The sequence below is a fragment of the Castanea sativa genome, chromosome 2 (genome assembly GCF_040712315.1).
Source record: "Castanea sativa cultivar Marrone di Chiusa Pesio chromosome 2, ASM4071231v1".
Taxonomy (NCBI): domain Eukaryota; kingdom Viridiplantae; phylum Streptophyta; class Magnoliopsida; order Fagales; family Fagaceae; genus Castanea; species Castanea sativa.
Genome location: NC_134014.1, coordinates 52,542,794 through 52,556,318, shown reverse-complemented (window position 1 = coordinate 52,556,318; position 13,525 = coordinate 52,542,794). Strand labels below are relative to the sequence as shown.

General features: G+C 34.7%; 2 protein-coding genes across 8 annotated transcripts; both read left to right on the top strand.

Annotated features, from left to right (window-relative positions):
• The first annotated feature begins 1,439 nt into the window (after positions 1-1,439).
• LOC142623810 (cell cycle checkpoint protein RAD17) lies at positions 1,440-7,359 on the top strand. 5 transcript variants are annotated; one of them, XM_075797268.1, is made up of 12 exons: positions 1,440-1,914; positions 2,246-2,303; positions 2,636-2,742; positions 2,842-2,889; positions 3,818-3,874; positions 3,980-4,082; positions 4,185-4,495; positions 4,581-4,938; positions 5,212-5,337; positions 5,526-5,718; positions 5,805-5,865; positions 6,831-7,359. In XM_075797268.1, exons 1-12 carry the CDS (start codon positions 1,714-1,716, stop codon positions 7,065-7,067), a joined length of 1,860 nt encoding a protein of 619 aa, XP_075653383.1. In that variant the 5' UTR covers positions 1,440-1,713; the 3' UTR covers positions 7,068-7,359. The 5 variants fall into 5 exon arrangements, with proteins under 5 accessions (XP_075653383.1, XP_075653382.1, XP_075653381.1 ...); XM_075797267.1 differs by having other exon boundaries at positions 5,520-5,718; XM_075797266.1 differs by having other exon boundaries at positions 5,182-5,337.
• Positions 7,360-9,670: 2,311 nt separating this feature from the next.
• On the top strand, positions 9,671-12,846 carry LOC142623721 (L10-interacting MYB domain-containing protein-like). Of its 3 annotated transcripts, none has more exons than XM_075797172.1 (3): positions 9,671-9,828; positions 11,408-11,763; positions 12,112-12,846. In XM_075797172.1, the coding sequence occupies exons 2-3, from the start codon at positions 11,410-11,412 to the stop codon at positions 12,637-12,639; spliced, it is 882 nt and encodes a 293-aa protein (XP_075653287.1). In that variant the 5' UTR covers positions 9,671-9,828; positions 11,408-11,409; the 3' UTR covers positions 12,640-12,846. The 3 variants fall into 3 exon arrangements, 2 of the variants coding, with proteins under 2 accessions (XP_075653287.1, XP_075653286.1); XR_012842195.1 differs by having other exon boundaries at positions 9,724-9,828; positions 12,016-12,846; XM_075797171.1 differs by lacking the exon at positions 9,671-9,828 and having other exon boundaries at positions 11,190-11,763.
• The last annotated feature ends 679 nt before the right edge of the window (positions 12,847-13,525 follow it).

Sequence of the window (13,525 nt, the reverse complement as noted above, 5' to 3'; positions counted from 1 at the left end):
AAAATGGCGTGTCTGTGCAACCTAGCCTTCAAGCAGCCATTGACTCTCTTGTGGTTTAAAGTCTCTTGATAACACGATAGTTGCTTCAATGCTAGATGAACATCCTTCTAAGCTAAATTTGTCCTCTTTCCCATTACGTAAGTACACAAAAATGAACTAAATGGCCCAAAATTGACTGAATTGGACCGAAGAGAAAATGGATCGGATAAGACCGGAGTAGACAGATTAAGACCAAATAGGAACCAAATAGGACCAAAGTGGACCGGATAAGATCAAATAGGACCAAAGTGGATAGAATAGAATGGACATAATGGATTGAATATGACCAAAGTGGACTGAATAAGACTGTATTGGATAGAATGGACTGAATAGGACCATAGTGGACCGAATAAATTCAATGTGGATTGAATAGAACCGAAATAGGATGGAAGTGGACCGAATAAGAGCAGTGTGGACTGAATAGAACCGAATGGACCGAATAGGACCATAGTGGACCGAATAAGAGCAATGTGGACTGAATAAAATCGAATGGACCGAATAAGAGCAATGTGAGCTGAATAGAAATGAATGGACCGAATAGGACCAATGTAGACCGAATAAGACCAAAGTTGATAGAATAGATCGAATAGGACCGAAATTGGCCGAATAAGAGTAATGTGGACTGAATAGAACCGAATATAACCGATGTAGACCGAATAAGACTGAAGTTGACATAATGTACCCAATAGGACTAAAATGTATTGAATTGAACCAAAATAGATCGAATAGGATTGAAGTACCCAACATAAATATTAAAAAAAAACACACACACATTTGTATTGGTAAAATTTAGTTTAAAAATCAGATAAATAAAATAATGATGTTGTGGAGCCTTTAGAGTGAAGTAGTAAATATAAATAAGTATAAGACATTCAATGTTTGACACCTTATTGTCAATGTAAGTTTTGATTTAGGTAACTTTGCATCGACTCCGCAAAAATTTATGTCTATTTAGCTTCTGTTTAGATCCCACGTCCATGTTTTGCATTTTGCCTTTTTATTTTTTATTTTTTTAACTAGTGCCTCTTGTACTGTTCATGGGACATGAACAGTGCATTAAGGCAAATGAACAATATTGAACTTGTGTACAGTAACTCGAAATTTTTTTATTTTTTTATTTTCAGTTTTCAGTAAAATAAGCGGTATCCAAACGCACCTTTATCATAAGAACCTATTTCTTTCTATTTTAAGTCTTCATTTTTTCATTAAAAATATCTTTTTTTTTTTTTAGATTTTTATAATTGTACCGACACATCTTAATCCGAAAAGACATCCAACGGTTCACATTATATCACTGAATATTTCAGTACACTGCGATTACACAATAACATCGCTCCTCATTAGCTTCTCAGCTACACCTTCTCCTTTCTCAAAAACCTCACTACAAAACCCCGCGTTTTTTCAGTGCCCGCGAAATCTCTCTACATTTCACAGTTCGATTCCTCTCGTTTTTCGTTCTCTCTCTCTCTCTCTCTCTCTCTCTCTCTCTCTCTCACATCTCACACCTAAAGCTTCCTGATTACGCTTTTTTCATTTCAAAGAGTTCGAAAAATCTTTTGGCTCTTTGATTTCGCTGAAGTAACTATGCTTCTCCACCATTAACGGTTGTTGAAGCTATGGAGGAATTGCGAGCCTGCTATTTCCTCACAAACTCCTAGAAATTAAGCGGCGGTGATGGGGAAGAGGAACAACTTAGTTGTGTTGTCCTCCGATGACGAAGAAAATGAACGTTCGTTGAGTTCCAATCGGAGCTATTCGAAGCCGAAATCTAGATCACTGATTACTCGTTCAAACCCTAACCCTAGAGGAGCCAAGAAGGCTCGCATTTCGAATTCTAGGTCTCGCTTGAGTAAAGAATCCAGTAATGTAAATGAGGTATAGTTTACCTTTCTATGATTTTCTTTTTTGTAAAATTGTATTATATTTTTGTTATATGTATACTGAATGTGGGTGTATCACAAAATCTTAGTCTTTTTGCTGAAAATCTTAGTTTGTGAATTTGATTTTTATGTTTTACTTTCTCAACATAATTCTGTGAAATCAAACCGAGCAACTACCATTTATTGTGATAAATGTGTTCATTTTTCTCTCAATTCGCCTGTATTGCTTTCATAAACTATTTGTGATCAATCTGTGTATTTCTTCTAATGTCTGATGTTGTTGCTCAAGTACTAAAAATCTGACTATTCAATTTCGCTCAATGCAGATTGGATTATTGTATGACGATTTTGATGAAGTGTTTAATGGGTTCAAGGTATCTGCTGGTACGCCATTGTTGTTGATTCTTTGTATTTTGGCTGGCATTGGCATACTAGCTTTATTATTATTGAGGGCTATTTTTCCGAAAACTTGGTTTCATGGCATGCTTTGCATTATGTTGTTATGTGCTCAGGCTTCATGCTAATAAATTTTTAAGTATTAAAAAGACTGGATTATGGGCAAAGTAGTTTAAATAACTCGTGTTTTAAATCTACTTGGTTGAGTTATAAAAGTTAAATAATTATCACCTTAAATGTGAATGTTACCATTCTTTTATTTATTTATTTTGGCAATTGAAAATTCTTATCATTGCTTGTTTATCACTGGCCTTTTATAGGGAAACGTGAACGGGTATCAGGTTTTGGTGGGAGCAATGCGAATGGGTTATGGGTTGATAAATACAAACCTCGTTCCTTGGAAGAGCTAGCTGTTCACAAGAAAAAGGTCAAGTTAATTTACTTATAAAAAAAAAGGGTTAAGTTAATTTGCTCAATTTTGATAATAGGAATATTATGTTGATCTCTTTTGTTCTTTCTACTGCAGGTTGAAGAAGTTAAAGCATGGTTTGAAGAAAGATTGAGATCTTCTAAGGTAATAATGTTATAATCATGGCTATTGTCTTGATATATGGGTTCCTTTCCTTCAAAATGAAAGGGAAAACAAAAATTAAAAAGTCAAAGTGAGGAAGAAGGAAGAATCAAATCAGTACTACAGTGAACTAGCAGTAAATTGTGATAAAATATTTATGGTCCGTTTGGATTGAGAGGGAAGGAGGGGGAGTAGAGTAGAGTAGAGTAGATTTAGCACAAAATTAGCTTATTTTTAGCCAACTCTGTTCTACTTCCCTCCACTCCCCCCTCCATCCAAACAGGCCATTAGGATAGAGCAATTCACATGAAATGAAGCAAGGACGTTTGGTTTCCGTGGATTTTAGTATAATCAAGAGGTCTTGGTTTCTTCATCACTGCACAAATGACTTTAGAAGCCTTCCGTTAAAGATTTTGCTTTTGTTACTTGTTTAAAATGAAGTTGGAACTTGTAACAGCTTTTGCAAATTTCTTCCAACACCTTTGCTTTCATTCAAAGTTGGCTTTAGCTTGTGTGAAAACGCAGTCAGGACAAGTTGCAATTCCCTAGAGTTTTAGGGATGATGACAATGATGATGGAACTGACGAGCAATTTCCTGTAATGATTATAAACTAGAACACCACAGCAACATTAAAGCTGTGGCTGCACCACACTCTTATCATCGTAAAATGTCAAAGACTTTGACCGCCTATTATTCAAAAGGTGCTTGACTGTAGGTTACTGATATTTTGTTTCATCTGTACTGCCTGTAATTTATTTTCTCTCTTTCTACCAATGGGTTGGAGATTTTGAATTGCCATTTTAACATTGGGGTCTATTATGTGACTTGATTTTATTAATCTACGTGAGCATAGTTATCCATCTGTGCCCTTTTTTCCTTTTGTAAAATCACTTTTTTGGAGCCTCATGATCTCTTCTTCTTAATTTATAGGATGAATTTGGTCCTTATGTTCTTGTCATCACCGGGCAAGCTGGAGTTGGAAAATCTGTATGTTCTTAACCTCTTCATTGATGCATTAATATGTTTTCCCTGTTATCGTATTGTTGAAGGGTGATTTATTCATTTTGAAAATCTTGCTTCTCATTTTTTCAGGCAACTATTCATGTAATTGCATCTCACCTTGGAGCCAGAGTATGTGAATGGAACACACCTACTCCAGTTATTTGGCAAGAGCATCTGCATAACTCTAGTGCAGGTATTTGAACTACATTTTGTTCATGGATTGTTGTGTATAGAATGCTCAAACAAAGTACTATTGTTTTTTACTTTCTGATAGTGATTATGCTTCCACCACCAGGGATAACCTATACATCTAAGTTGGATGAGTTTGAAATTTTTGTTGAGAGAATAAGGAAGTATGGATTGATACCATCATCCTCTGCTAAAGAGCCAAAATCATCTAAGATACTCCTCATTGATGATCTTCCAATGACGAATGGAAAAGTTGCTTTTGGAAGACTTAAAAAATGTTTGCATCTTCTTGTGCGATCAACTCAGATACCAACAGCTATATTGCTCACGGACTATGGTGAAGCTGATTCGGCGGACCAGACTGCAAGATGCTCAGAAGAACTTAAGTTGTATCTTGAGAGTGCTGGGGCTTGTAAGGTTACTTTCTTGGACAAATCAGTATCCATTATTATGTACTGTTGTTATTGAATGCTCATTTTAAACTGGACCTGGAAGTTTTCAGGTTGCTTTCAATCCTATTACAAATAATTCCATTAAGAAGACACTTTCAAGAATATGCAGACAAGAGCGGTTTAATGTGAGAGCTGAACAGATTGATCTAATAGCAAATGCAAGTGGAGGTGACATCCGAAATGCAATCACATCTTTACAGTTCTGTTGCCTCAAGCCAGATCCCTTGCGTTCTTTATCTTTGTGTGATACCACTACCACATATTTGAGAGAAAAATCAGATGAGATCAGTGCTTTGGATGGTGAATTTTCCCTGAAATTTGGCAGAGACGAGACACTTTCTCTTTTTCATGCTCTTGGGAAGTTTCTGCATAACAAAAGAGAGACTGAAAATGCCATGGCATTAATGGGTACGTTCTGGGAAAAGTAACTTACAATTTTAAGTCATATCCTGTAATGTGTGTAATTGGGATTAAGGCTTAATTATGTTGAATATGTTTGTCAGTGTGCACCCTGAAAAGGATTTTTTTTTTTTTTTTTGGGGGGGGGGGGGGCAGGTTGTTAAAATATTATGTTCAAGAATATATAACTGCAAAGCTGGGGTTTGATTTATCTCTTATTGATTGACAAAGCTATTCCTTTGGCCACTTAAGATTATTTACATGTGTACCAATGGGTTGTAGATCAAGATGAATTTCTTCTGCGGGATAAATTCTCAAGATTGCCACTGAAAATGGATGCTCCAGAGAAGGTTCTCTGTCAAGCACATGGGCAAGCAAGGCCTATTGCTGATTTTCTACATGAAAATGGTGATCTTATTATCTGCAAGTTGTGATTTCTTTTATGATTACTACCGTTGCTTTCTGTTCTGCACACATGTGAACATGTGTGGTGACTTGTGTTTTTGACTTACCAGAAACTTGTAGTATTGTTGAATTCTGTCATACAAGATGGCACTGGTTTCTAACTGTCGTATATAATTTTCTTTTAGTTCTAGATTTCCTGTGTGAGGAGGCAATAGATGATGCATGGACTGTGGCTTCATATTTAAGTGATGCTGACATGCTTCTTGCTACTTTCCGTGGAATGCTAACTAGATATAATGAGGCAGAAAATGTTCTACAAACAGCTGCTGCTTCAGTTGCTGTCCGGGGGGTCCTATTTGGAAATTCTCATCCTTCGCCTTCCAGGTTACATTTATATCCTTGAATTAATTCTACATTTAAGCAATGGCTTGAAAAAAATGAGTAATATAAATATTCTTGTGAGTATGCAGGTGGCATGCCATACGCCGACCAAAGCTCTGGCAGGTTGAGCAATCATCACTTTGCAATAAAGTAGGTTTCAAACTGGCTCTTTCTCTTTTGTACTATGTTTTCTTTTAGTTTTTTTTTTTTTTTTTTTTTTGATAAGTAACATAATAACTTTTATTAAAAAAAATAGCCAACCCAAGTACACATTGCATTTTTGCTATCAATAAAACTTTTATTACCTATAAAAAAAAAAGTATTACAGTGGCAAAATATCAAGAGCCCAGATTACAATGATCAGTTAAAACAAAGAGGGAAAAGCAAGAACAGGATGGCAAAACTAGACTCCATTCAAGGAGAGTTAGGAAGAAAAAATACTTTATCTCGAGAATAGACTGTTCACAATCCTCAAAGCATCTAGCATTCTACTCCCGCCACATTCACCAAAACAAACAATGTTGTGCAAACCTCCAGATAGCTATATTTTGATGCCTACTGAACTTGCCTGGCCAAAAAGACTTATTCTTATAGTTGTTATGCTTTGTTTCTTCTTCTTCTTCTTCTTTTTCTTTTTATTTATTTTTTTAAATTTTTTAATTTTTTATGGATTTCCATTTTTTAAGGAAATGAGAAAACGCTTTAAAAATTCTGAAAGCAAGGTAATAGTAATAATTTTTAGATTTGATTGATGATAATTCTCTTTAGGAAACTGATACTTAAGAGTCGGGATTTGGGCTTGCTGTTTTTAAATTGGTAGCTACTTGTCACTTGTGTCTATCAACACACATTGTTTAATTGCTCCAGGACTCTTCAAACTCTTCCTATTGGAATACAAATGTACTTTTGTTTATAATCCATACACTATATTGCTTTGTGACTGTAGTAATTCCCAGTAAAGTAGTTGTACATATCCCTAATTTCATGGAATTAAATGTAATGAACTATTGTTGGACTGAACAATATGGTTTCCTGTGGTATGAGTATTAAAAATCTATTCACCTCCCAAAAGTAAGGATGTTTAAACAATTTGTTAATTGGTGTGATGACTGCAGACTGAGATAGTAAAACGTAGATTCGTTGGTTACAGCGGGCTAACTTTATCTGATCTGTCGGTTGTGACGACGGAGTACACACCTATGCTCAAGTGGCTTGGATATGGAACCTCTAGGGGTCTCGAAACTCATCAGGATTTGATGCAAGACAACAAGACAGAAAACAACTTTGATAAGATGAATTTGGATGATCAACAAGAAATTGAGACAACTGATGATGAAATCGAAGATTGGTAAGAGTCTGCATGCTTGAGAAGCAAGCTGCATCAAGATTGGCTCCTGTAAAAAGTTGTTGTAAAGTAATTGTTCATTTTTTCCCTTGATTTTTCTGTGCTGAAAAATGTGATGTAGATGTTTTCTGGTATAGAAGGTGTCATTGTTTCAGTTCTCAGTTTTGAAATGCAAGTCCGATACTAGTTATAAGGAAATTTTAAAGGGTAGCTAATATCTGATTTAAGTCGTGTTTATGCTGATGCTTCTCTTGAAATTTATGAATTGATGCTGGTATAAAATCCATTTTGCAATTCAACTTCAAGTGACAAAAAGCTGACAACCAGGAAGAACTGTAAAGAATTTTGTTTTTTGAGAGTGGTCCCAGAGGGTTTTAAATTTTAAAATTTTTTTTTTTTTTTATATATCAACGGAGGGTTTTAAAATTTGGTGTTGTTGCTTCTATAACTTTAAAAAAAACGAGGTTTAAGACTTTATTTATTTGAATTTTTATCTACAGATTTCAATTTTGTTTTGTTGAGGGGGTGATTTACTAGCTTCTGTATGTGGAAGACAAGTTCTATACTCTAAAACTCACTCTTTTTTTTTTGTTGATAATTTCTAAAACTCACAGAGTTGGATATACATTAATTGAAGAGATTATTTTTTACCCTATGGTTTTTTTTTCTTCGTTGTAAGGGTGATGTGTCACCAGTAAAAAAGAAAAACATTTATGAGGGGTACTAATTACATTCATTGTCACATAATTTATTAAGTGGTTGATAAAAGTCACGGACCTTGTGGTAGCTTTAGCATTTTTATTTTTAAAAAACAATTTTTTATTCTATTGGCTAATATTATAAGTAAAAATACATCCTTATTGATTAATACTTGAGGCCTTTTTTATGTTTGGAGGTTTAAGGCAATTGCCTCACTCACTTGCTTCTATAGTAGAGTCGGCCCTGCCTAGGTTGGACAGTGTTCAATATATATAAATGGATATGAGTATTTTTTATTGAGCATTTGGAAGAGGATTAGAGGTTACTTTAGCAAATAAATCCAATAATAATAGCCTTATGATCCATTGAACTTCTGTAAAGGTATCAGTTCACCTTTTGTGCCAGGCTGCCAGCACAATTCCATCCCAAATCCCTGTATTACTTTGCCTAGAAAGTAGAAATGCATTTTTAATGATATTGAGCTGCCAAGAGACCCAATGACCCATCACTACCTTCAAACTCAACAAAAAGATCTCTAATTTCCTTGGGTTTGATTTCCAAAATTATTTTCATTGAAAAAACGAGTAAAACATTCATTAGCACAATGTATAAGATCGCTAAAAAAATTTTATCGTTCTCTCACCAAGTTCTAGAAAGATCATTGAAAATACAATTGTTATAAAGAAACAAACAAGAATCTAACTAGCTTTCACCCAATTAAAAAAAAAAAAACTAGGATTCCAAAATTTCACAAGCAAAGTAACAAGCCCAAAATCCCAGTTGTGATTGCGAAAAATCATCATCAAAATCAAGCCTTTCATCAACTCACCCTTTCGCCTCTTCCCATATCTTTAGGATTATGTTGCGCTTCATCCTTTGTTAAGATTGTTGGAAAAGTTTACAAAATCATGTTCAATCCATCAATCCTCTCCTATTCACCTTGCAACCAGTTCTCTGAGGAAAATCTACCTTGTACTTTACATATGAATATAACATTTTTGAGTTTAAACGCACACATTGCACTAATTTCTGAAATCCAAATGCAAAGCTCTGATAACAACAGTGCTCTTGTTGGTGATAATTGGGGTTGGTTGGGCAAAATCCTTTTTTTTTTTTTTTGCATGAGCTAATGTGGCCTTGAAAGTTGCACAATGAATAATGTCAAAAAGTAAAAGAAGACAAAAGAATTTATTTGAGAATTTATATCGGGTGAGGCACAACTACAAACTTGCAAAGAGTTCAGAAAAATTTCTACCACTTTTGCCCACCCAATTACTAGATTAGTACCAAATTGAGATCATGTGCAATACTTATATTATTGCACTTGATGCAAAAACTATCAATGGTTAAGATGAAGAGTTAAAAAAAACAACTTTAAATTTCAATCATTAAATTAAAAAAATTGAAAAACTTAAAAATAAATAAATGAATAAATAAAGAAGGGTTAAAAAAAAAGGTAAAAAATGTTTGGGAGTGGGGAGGATTCTAATTCGAGAAGCATGGAGAATGATGTTTTCGCCTCTCATGTTTATAATGAGGTTCACTCATCAAATTTATAGTAAGATCTAACTTGAATGTAAAAAGAGAGAGTACCATTTCTATGTACTCTGGGAGTATTTAAGAATTTTCGTGCTCATTACCCAAAAACAAAAATAGATGCAGGTGAAGGGTGTAATGACATTTTTGTCCCCAATCATCCAGAGACAAAGCGAGCTTTGTTTGTAAGAATAAAAGAATTTTCTTCACCAAAAACTCTTAGGCCCATTTGGTACGCAAGTTTAAACACATATTTTCAGTTTTTAAACAATATTACATGTATTTTCACACATTTTTTTACTTACACGTATTTTTAAAAAAATTAAAAACTGTTATTAAATGGGCTCTTAGTTTCCAAAATAGAGAAATGTTATTAATTTCAAAAAGTAGTTTTCATTCTTTTATTAGTAATTGTTTTTTCATCTTCTAATACAATCTCCTTTTGCCAACCCTGTTTCGCAAACAGGGTTAATTGCCAATTTTGGCCAACTATCTCGAGCGCCACTGCGAGTCACTCAGGGCTTTTCTAAAAGGTGCATTGCTTTCCCCTCTCTCTCTCTCTCTCTGCTTCTTCAGGGTTTTTGTTTACCTGGCTGTTAATACAATCTCATTTTTCCAAATTTTAAGGCTTTCCAATTGTTCTTCATTTTCCTAATAAATTTAATTGTCCATTATATAATCACCATGAGCTCAACTCTGCATTAAATTATGGTTTTTGCTCAGCACCTTTCGTTTGTTCATTAGGGCTTTCAATTATTTTTTTTATTTTAATTTTGGGCGCATGAACGCAACTTAATTGTTCTCTGTGTTATTGTTGGATTCTTATTTCAATTATATGTAGACATTTTGTTTGGTGATGCATATTGGTGGCACAAAGTTTTGATTTTGCTTTTATAAAAAAAAAAAAAAATGATGAATTGAATTGTTGGGTTTATTTGGTACAGAGTAATGGAACCCAATTCTGGGTTTCTAAAGTATTCTATAGAAAAGGGATAATGGTTCTTTTACCAATAATTCAAAGCTGGAATTTGCACGGATCATAGGTTTTTATTTTATTTTATATTTTTTGAAAATTGGATTGTAGTTAATACTGTTGCCCATGAATATGAGAAAATGCAGCTATGTATGTGAATTGTAAGAAAATGATTTTACTTTACAATAACCCCAAGGTTCAAATGCCTCTTTCAGTTTGATGCGCGCATCCCAGTGTTTATTCTTGAACTAGTTCCCTAATAAGTGATAACAGATTTTGAAATAAAGCAATGCAAAATTCAGCTGCTTGTTTGTTTAGAAATATTTTTAAAGTAATTACAGAGACAAGAGTAAGAGTTTCTCATGTCTTTTGGTATTTGTGCGTGTTAAGTACCGTTGAGCTAGTCTTCATTTACGTTATCCACTGTTAGTTAAACATCAGCTATTATGAACCTCCAAAAGTTACTTTTTAAATCTAAGCGGTTTTATAGATTTGTGAGGGGCGCTATATTGACTTTAAATGGCAAGTTCTTTGAAGAAGTATCTTTGCCAGTGAGTGTGAGAATTACTACTTTGTGCCGACAAGTACAGAATGTTTTGTAGCATATAATACTATGTTTCTTCTGAATGAGGTGCTATAGAGTTACATACTGGTGGTTTTAGTTGCATCAATATAACCACATCTTAGTATTGCACATGAATTATTGGAAACCCCTCTCTGTTAGTTAAGCTCTTTATGTTTAGGGTTTAATCTTTGAAAGGGAAATAAATTCTTTTGTATGTTTTGTCTATTCTGTGAAGAAGCCTTATTAATATTCAGTTGATCGACTTTGAAATCACCATTGACGTGATCGTACACAGAAATTATGTAGGACTCGTCCAAGGAGAACTTAATAGAGGTGATTATATCTTGTAGGCTAACATGCCAATCTCTATTTTCACCTTTGCATTTTCCCAACCCTTTTGGAGTGTTGGCCATTTGAACTCATCCTAGACTTCAAGCAGTTAGCCACATTTGCACCTCATTTACATGTGTTCTTTGAGCAGCCTTTTTGTTTGCTGCTTTTGTGATGGTTGTTACATTTGATGCTTTTTTCCCTCCCTTCTTTTTAAAACCTGGGGTTTTGTTAATGGAATTAGTGATGTCAAGCCGAGTAACTCGCTCAAGAAGAGAACCACCTCAGCAGGACGACCAAGCAAGAGCTAGATGGACAACATCTCTCACTAAAATACTTGCAGACTTGATGATTCACCAAGTTCAAAAAGGGAACAGACAAAAAAATTCTTTTAGCAAGAAAGCATGGAGGTATATCTCTGATGAATTTTATAAGAAAACAGGGCTGAAATGGGACAAGGAGCAATTGAAGAACCGATATGCAGTCTTGAGAAGGCAGTATGTTACTGTGAAGTCACTTCTTGATCAAAGTGATTTCAGTTGGGATGAATTCACGGGGACTATTATAGCCAAGGATGAAGCATGGACTGAATACATCAGGGTATGTTGCTTTCATATCTGTTGCCTTTTAAAACAAAAATTCAAATCTGCCTGGGCTGGAGGAATTTTTCTAACCTCATGACATTGGCTACTGATCCTTGATTTATTAAAAATTTTGTATTGTTTTTTTATTCAAAAGGGGTAAAGCATGCTGGACTCGATAGTAACAATTTTTTTGTTGAAAATTCCATAGAATGATGTTTTAGGCCAAATTTTGGTCTTACTACTAGCCAATAATATATATCTGCTCTAGGTTGGAGTTCCTCCAAGTCGAGGCAGCAGCTGATTGCCTGATTTATGTTCTTTATTAATCATCCATCATCTACTCCCTATGGAACATGCCTAGCAGGGACATCCTGATGCCGAGACTTTGAAAAACTCTGGCTGCCCAATCTACAAGGAGCTATGCTTGATATTCTCAGAATCAGCTGCCAATGGGAAACACGATTTGTTTGCTGAAGATGAGGGAGGGAGTCCTTCCATTCAATGTGCAGATCCCTCGAGCATGCACCATGAGTCCATGTCAGATTCCGATGAAGTGGATGACATTATAGATGACCACAAAACTACTCAACCAACCACTCCTTGTTCAACAGCAAATCGCAAGAGAGGTCGTAAAGGAATGGATGACGTTATTGCAGGGGCTATAATGGAGATGGCCGCTGCTTCAAAGCTAAGAACAGCCGCTATGCTGCAATGTAATGCCCGACATACCATAGCCGATTGTATTAGAGAACTGGATGAGATGCAAGGTGTTGATGAAAAGGTCTATTTGGCTGCTCTAGATCTATTCAACAAACCTAATGCAAGGGAGATTTTCTTGTCTCTCAAAGGTGACAAGCGCTTGATTTGGTTGCGAAACAAGTGTGCTGCTTAATCCAGCACCTTAGGTTGACAGAGGAAACAGCTTGTATTTGGTCGGGTCATCTGCTATATATCTAGTAAATAATAGCAATTTTCTCCTTGTGTACAGCGACCAAGTTCCAGTTGGCTTGTATATGTTTAGTTAAGGTTTCAGTGTTAGGCATTCTAAACCAAAATTTAAGGATAATGCAATGAATTATATATTAGTTTTAGTGCAAAATACGCACATGGTCTTTATTATATTTATATGGCTTTGTATGGTTGGGAGAATGGAAAATGGAGAAACACGTGTTTAAACACATGTTTTTAGTTTTTAAATATTACATGTATTTTTATACAATTTTTCACTCACGTATTTTCAAAAAATAAAAACAACGTTACTAGAACAACATTATCAAACGGGCATGTTTTCCATCATATGATGTGTGTTTGGAAAAAAGGATGAAAAGGTAAAAAGATAAAGAGGAAATTACTACTGAAAAAATGGGTTACTTTTGACTTTTTTGTTCTCAATGTCATTTCTTTCCTTTTCAATTTGAAAAGAGAGAAAAAATGGCAAACCCGGGTCACATTTTTCTTCCATTTCCTTCTTCCATCTTCCATTCTAACTTTTCTTCCCATACCAACCAAACATGGTGTAAGTTATTTAAAATTTAGAATAATTTTATACAAATATATGTTGTTCCTTGAAATTTGCTAAGGCTAAGGTAAAACTTAGATAATATTTGAGTGCTATTCCTTAAGTAGAAGTGTATTTTTTTAATTAAGTAACCACATGATTGAATTTTAAAAGGAGATTCTAAAGAACAACACATAAGTTTTGTCCATTCGCTAATATTACTGGTTCAACCCATCAAGCATGTGCGAGTGTGAAGCCAATTGGGTTAGATATAAAAAAA

Excerpts from the sequence above, each read along its gene's own strand:
- LOC142623721 (XM_075797171.1), top strand. The coding sequence starts at position 11,338 with ATGGTTGTTACATTTGATGCTTTTTTCCCTCCCTTCTTTTTAAAACCT. Across the intron at positions 11,764-12,111 it reads CATGGACTGAATACATCAGG|GGACATCCTGATGCCGAGAC; the intron begins GTATGTTGCTTT and ends CATGCCTAGCAG.
- LOC142623810 (XM_075797265.1), top strand. The coding sequence starts at position 1,714 with ATGGGGAAGAGGAACAACTTAGTTGTGTTGTCCTCCGATGACGAAGAA. Across the intron at positions 4,939-5,181 it reads AAATGCCATGGCATTAATGG|ATTATTTACATGTGTACCAA; the intron begins GTACGTTCTGGG and ends TGGCCACTTAAG. Across the intron at positions 5,719-5,804 it reads TCTCATCCTTCGCCTTCCAG|GTGGCATGCCATACGCCGAC; the intron begins GTTACATTTATA and ends GTGAGTATGCAG.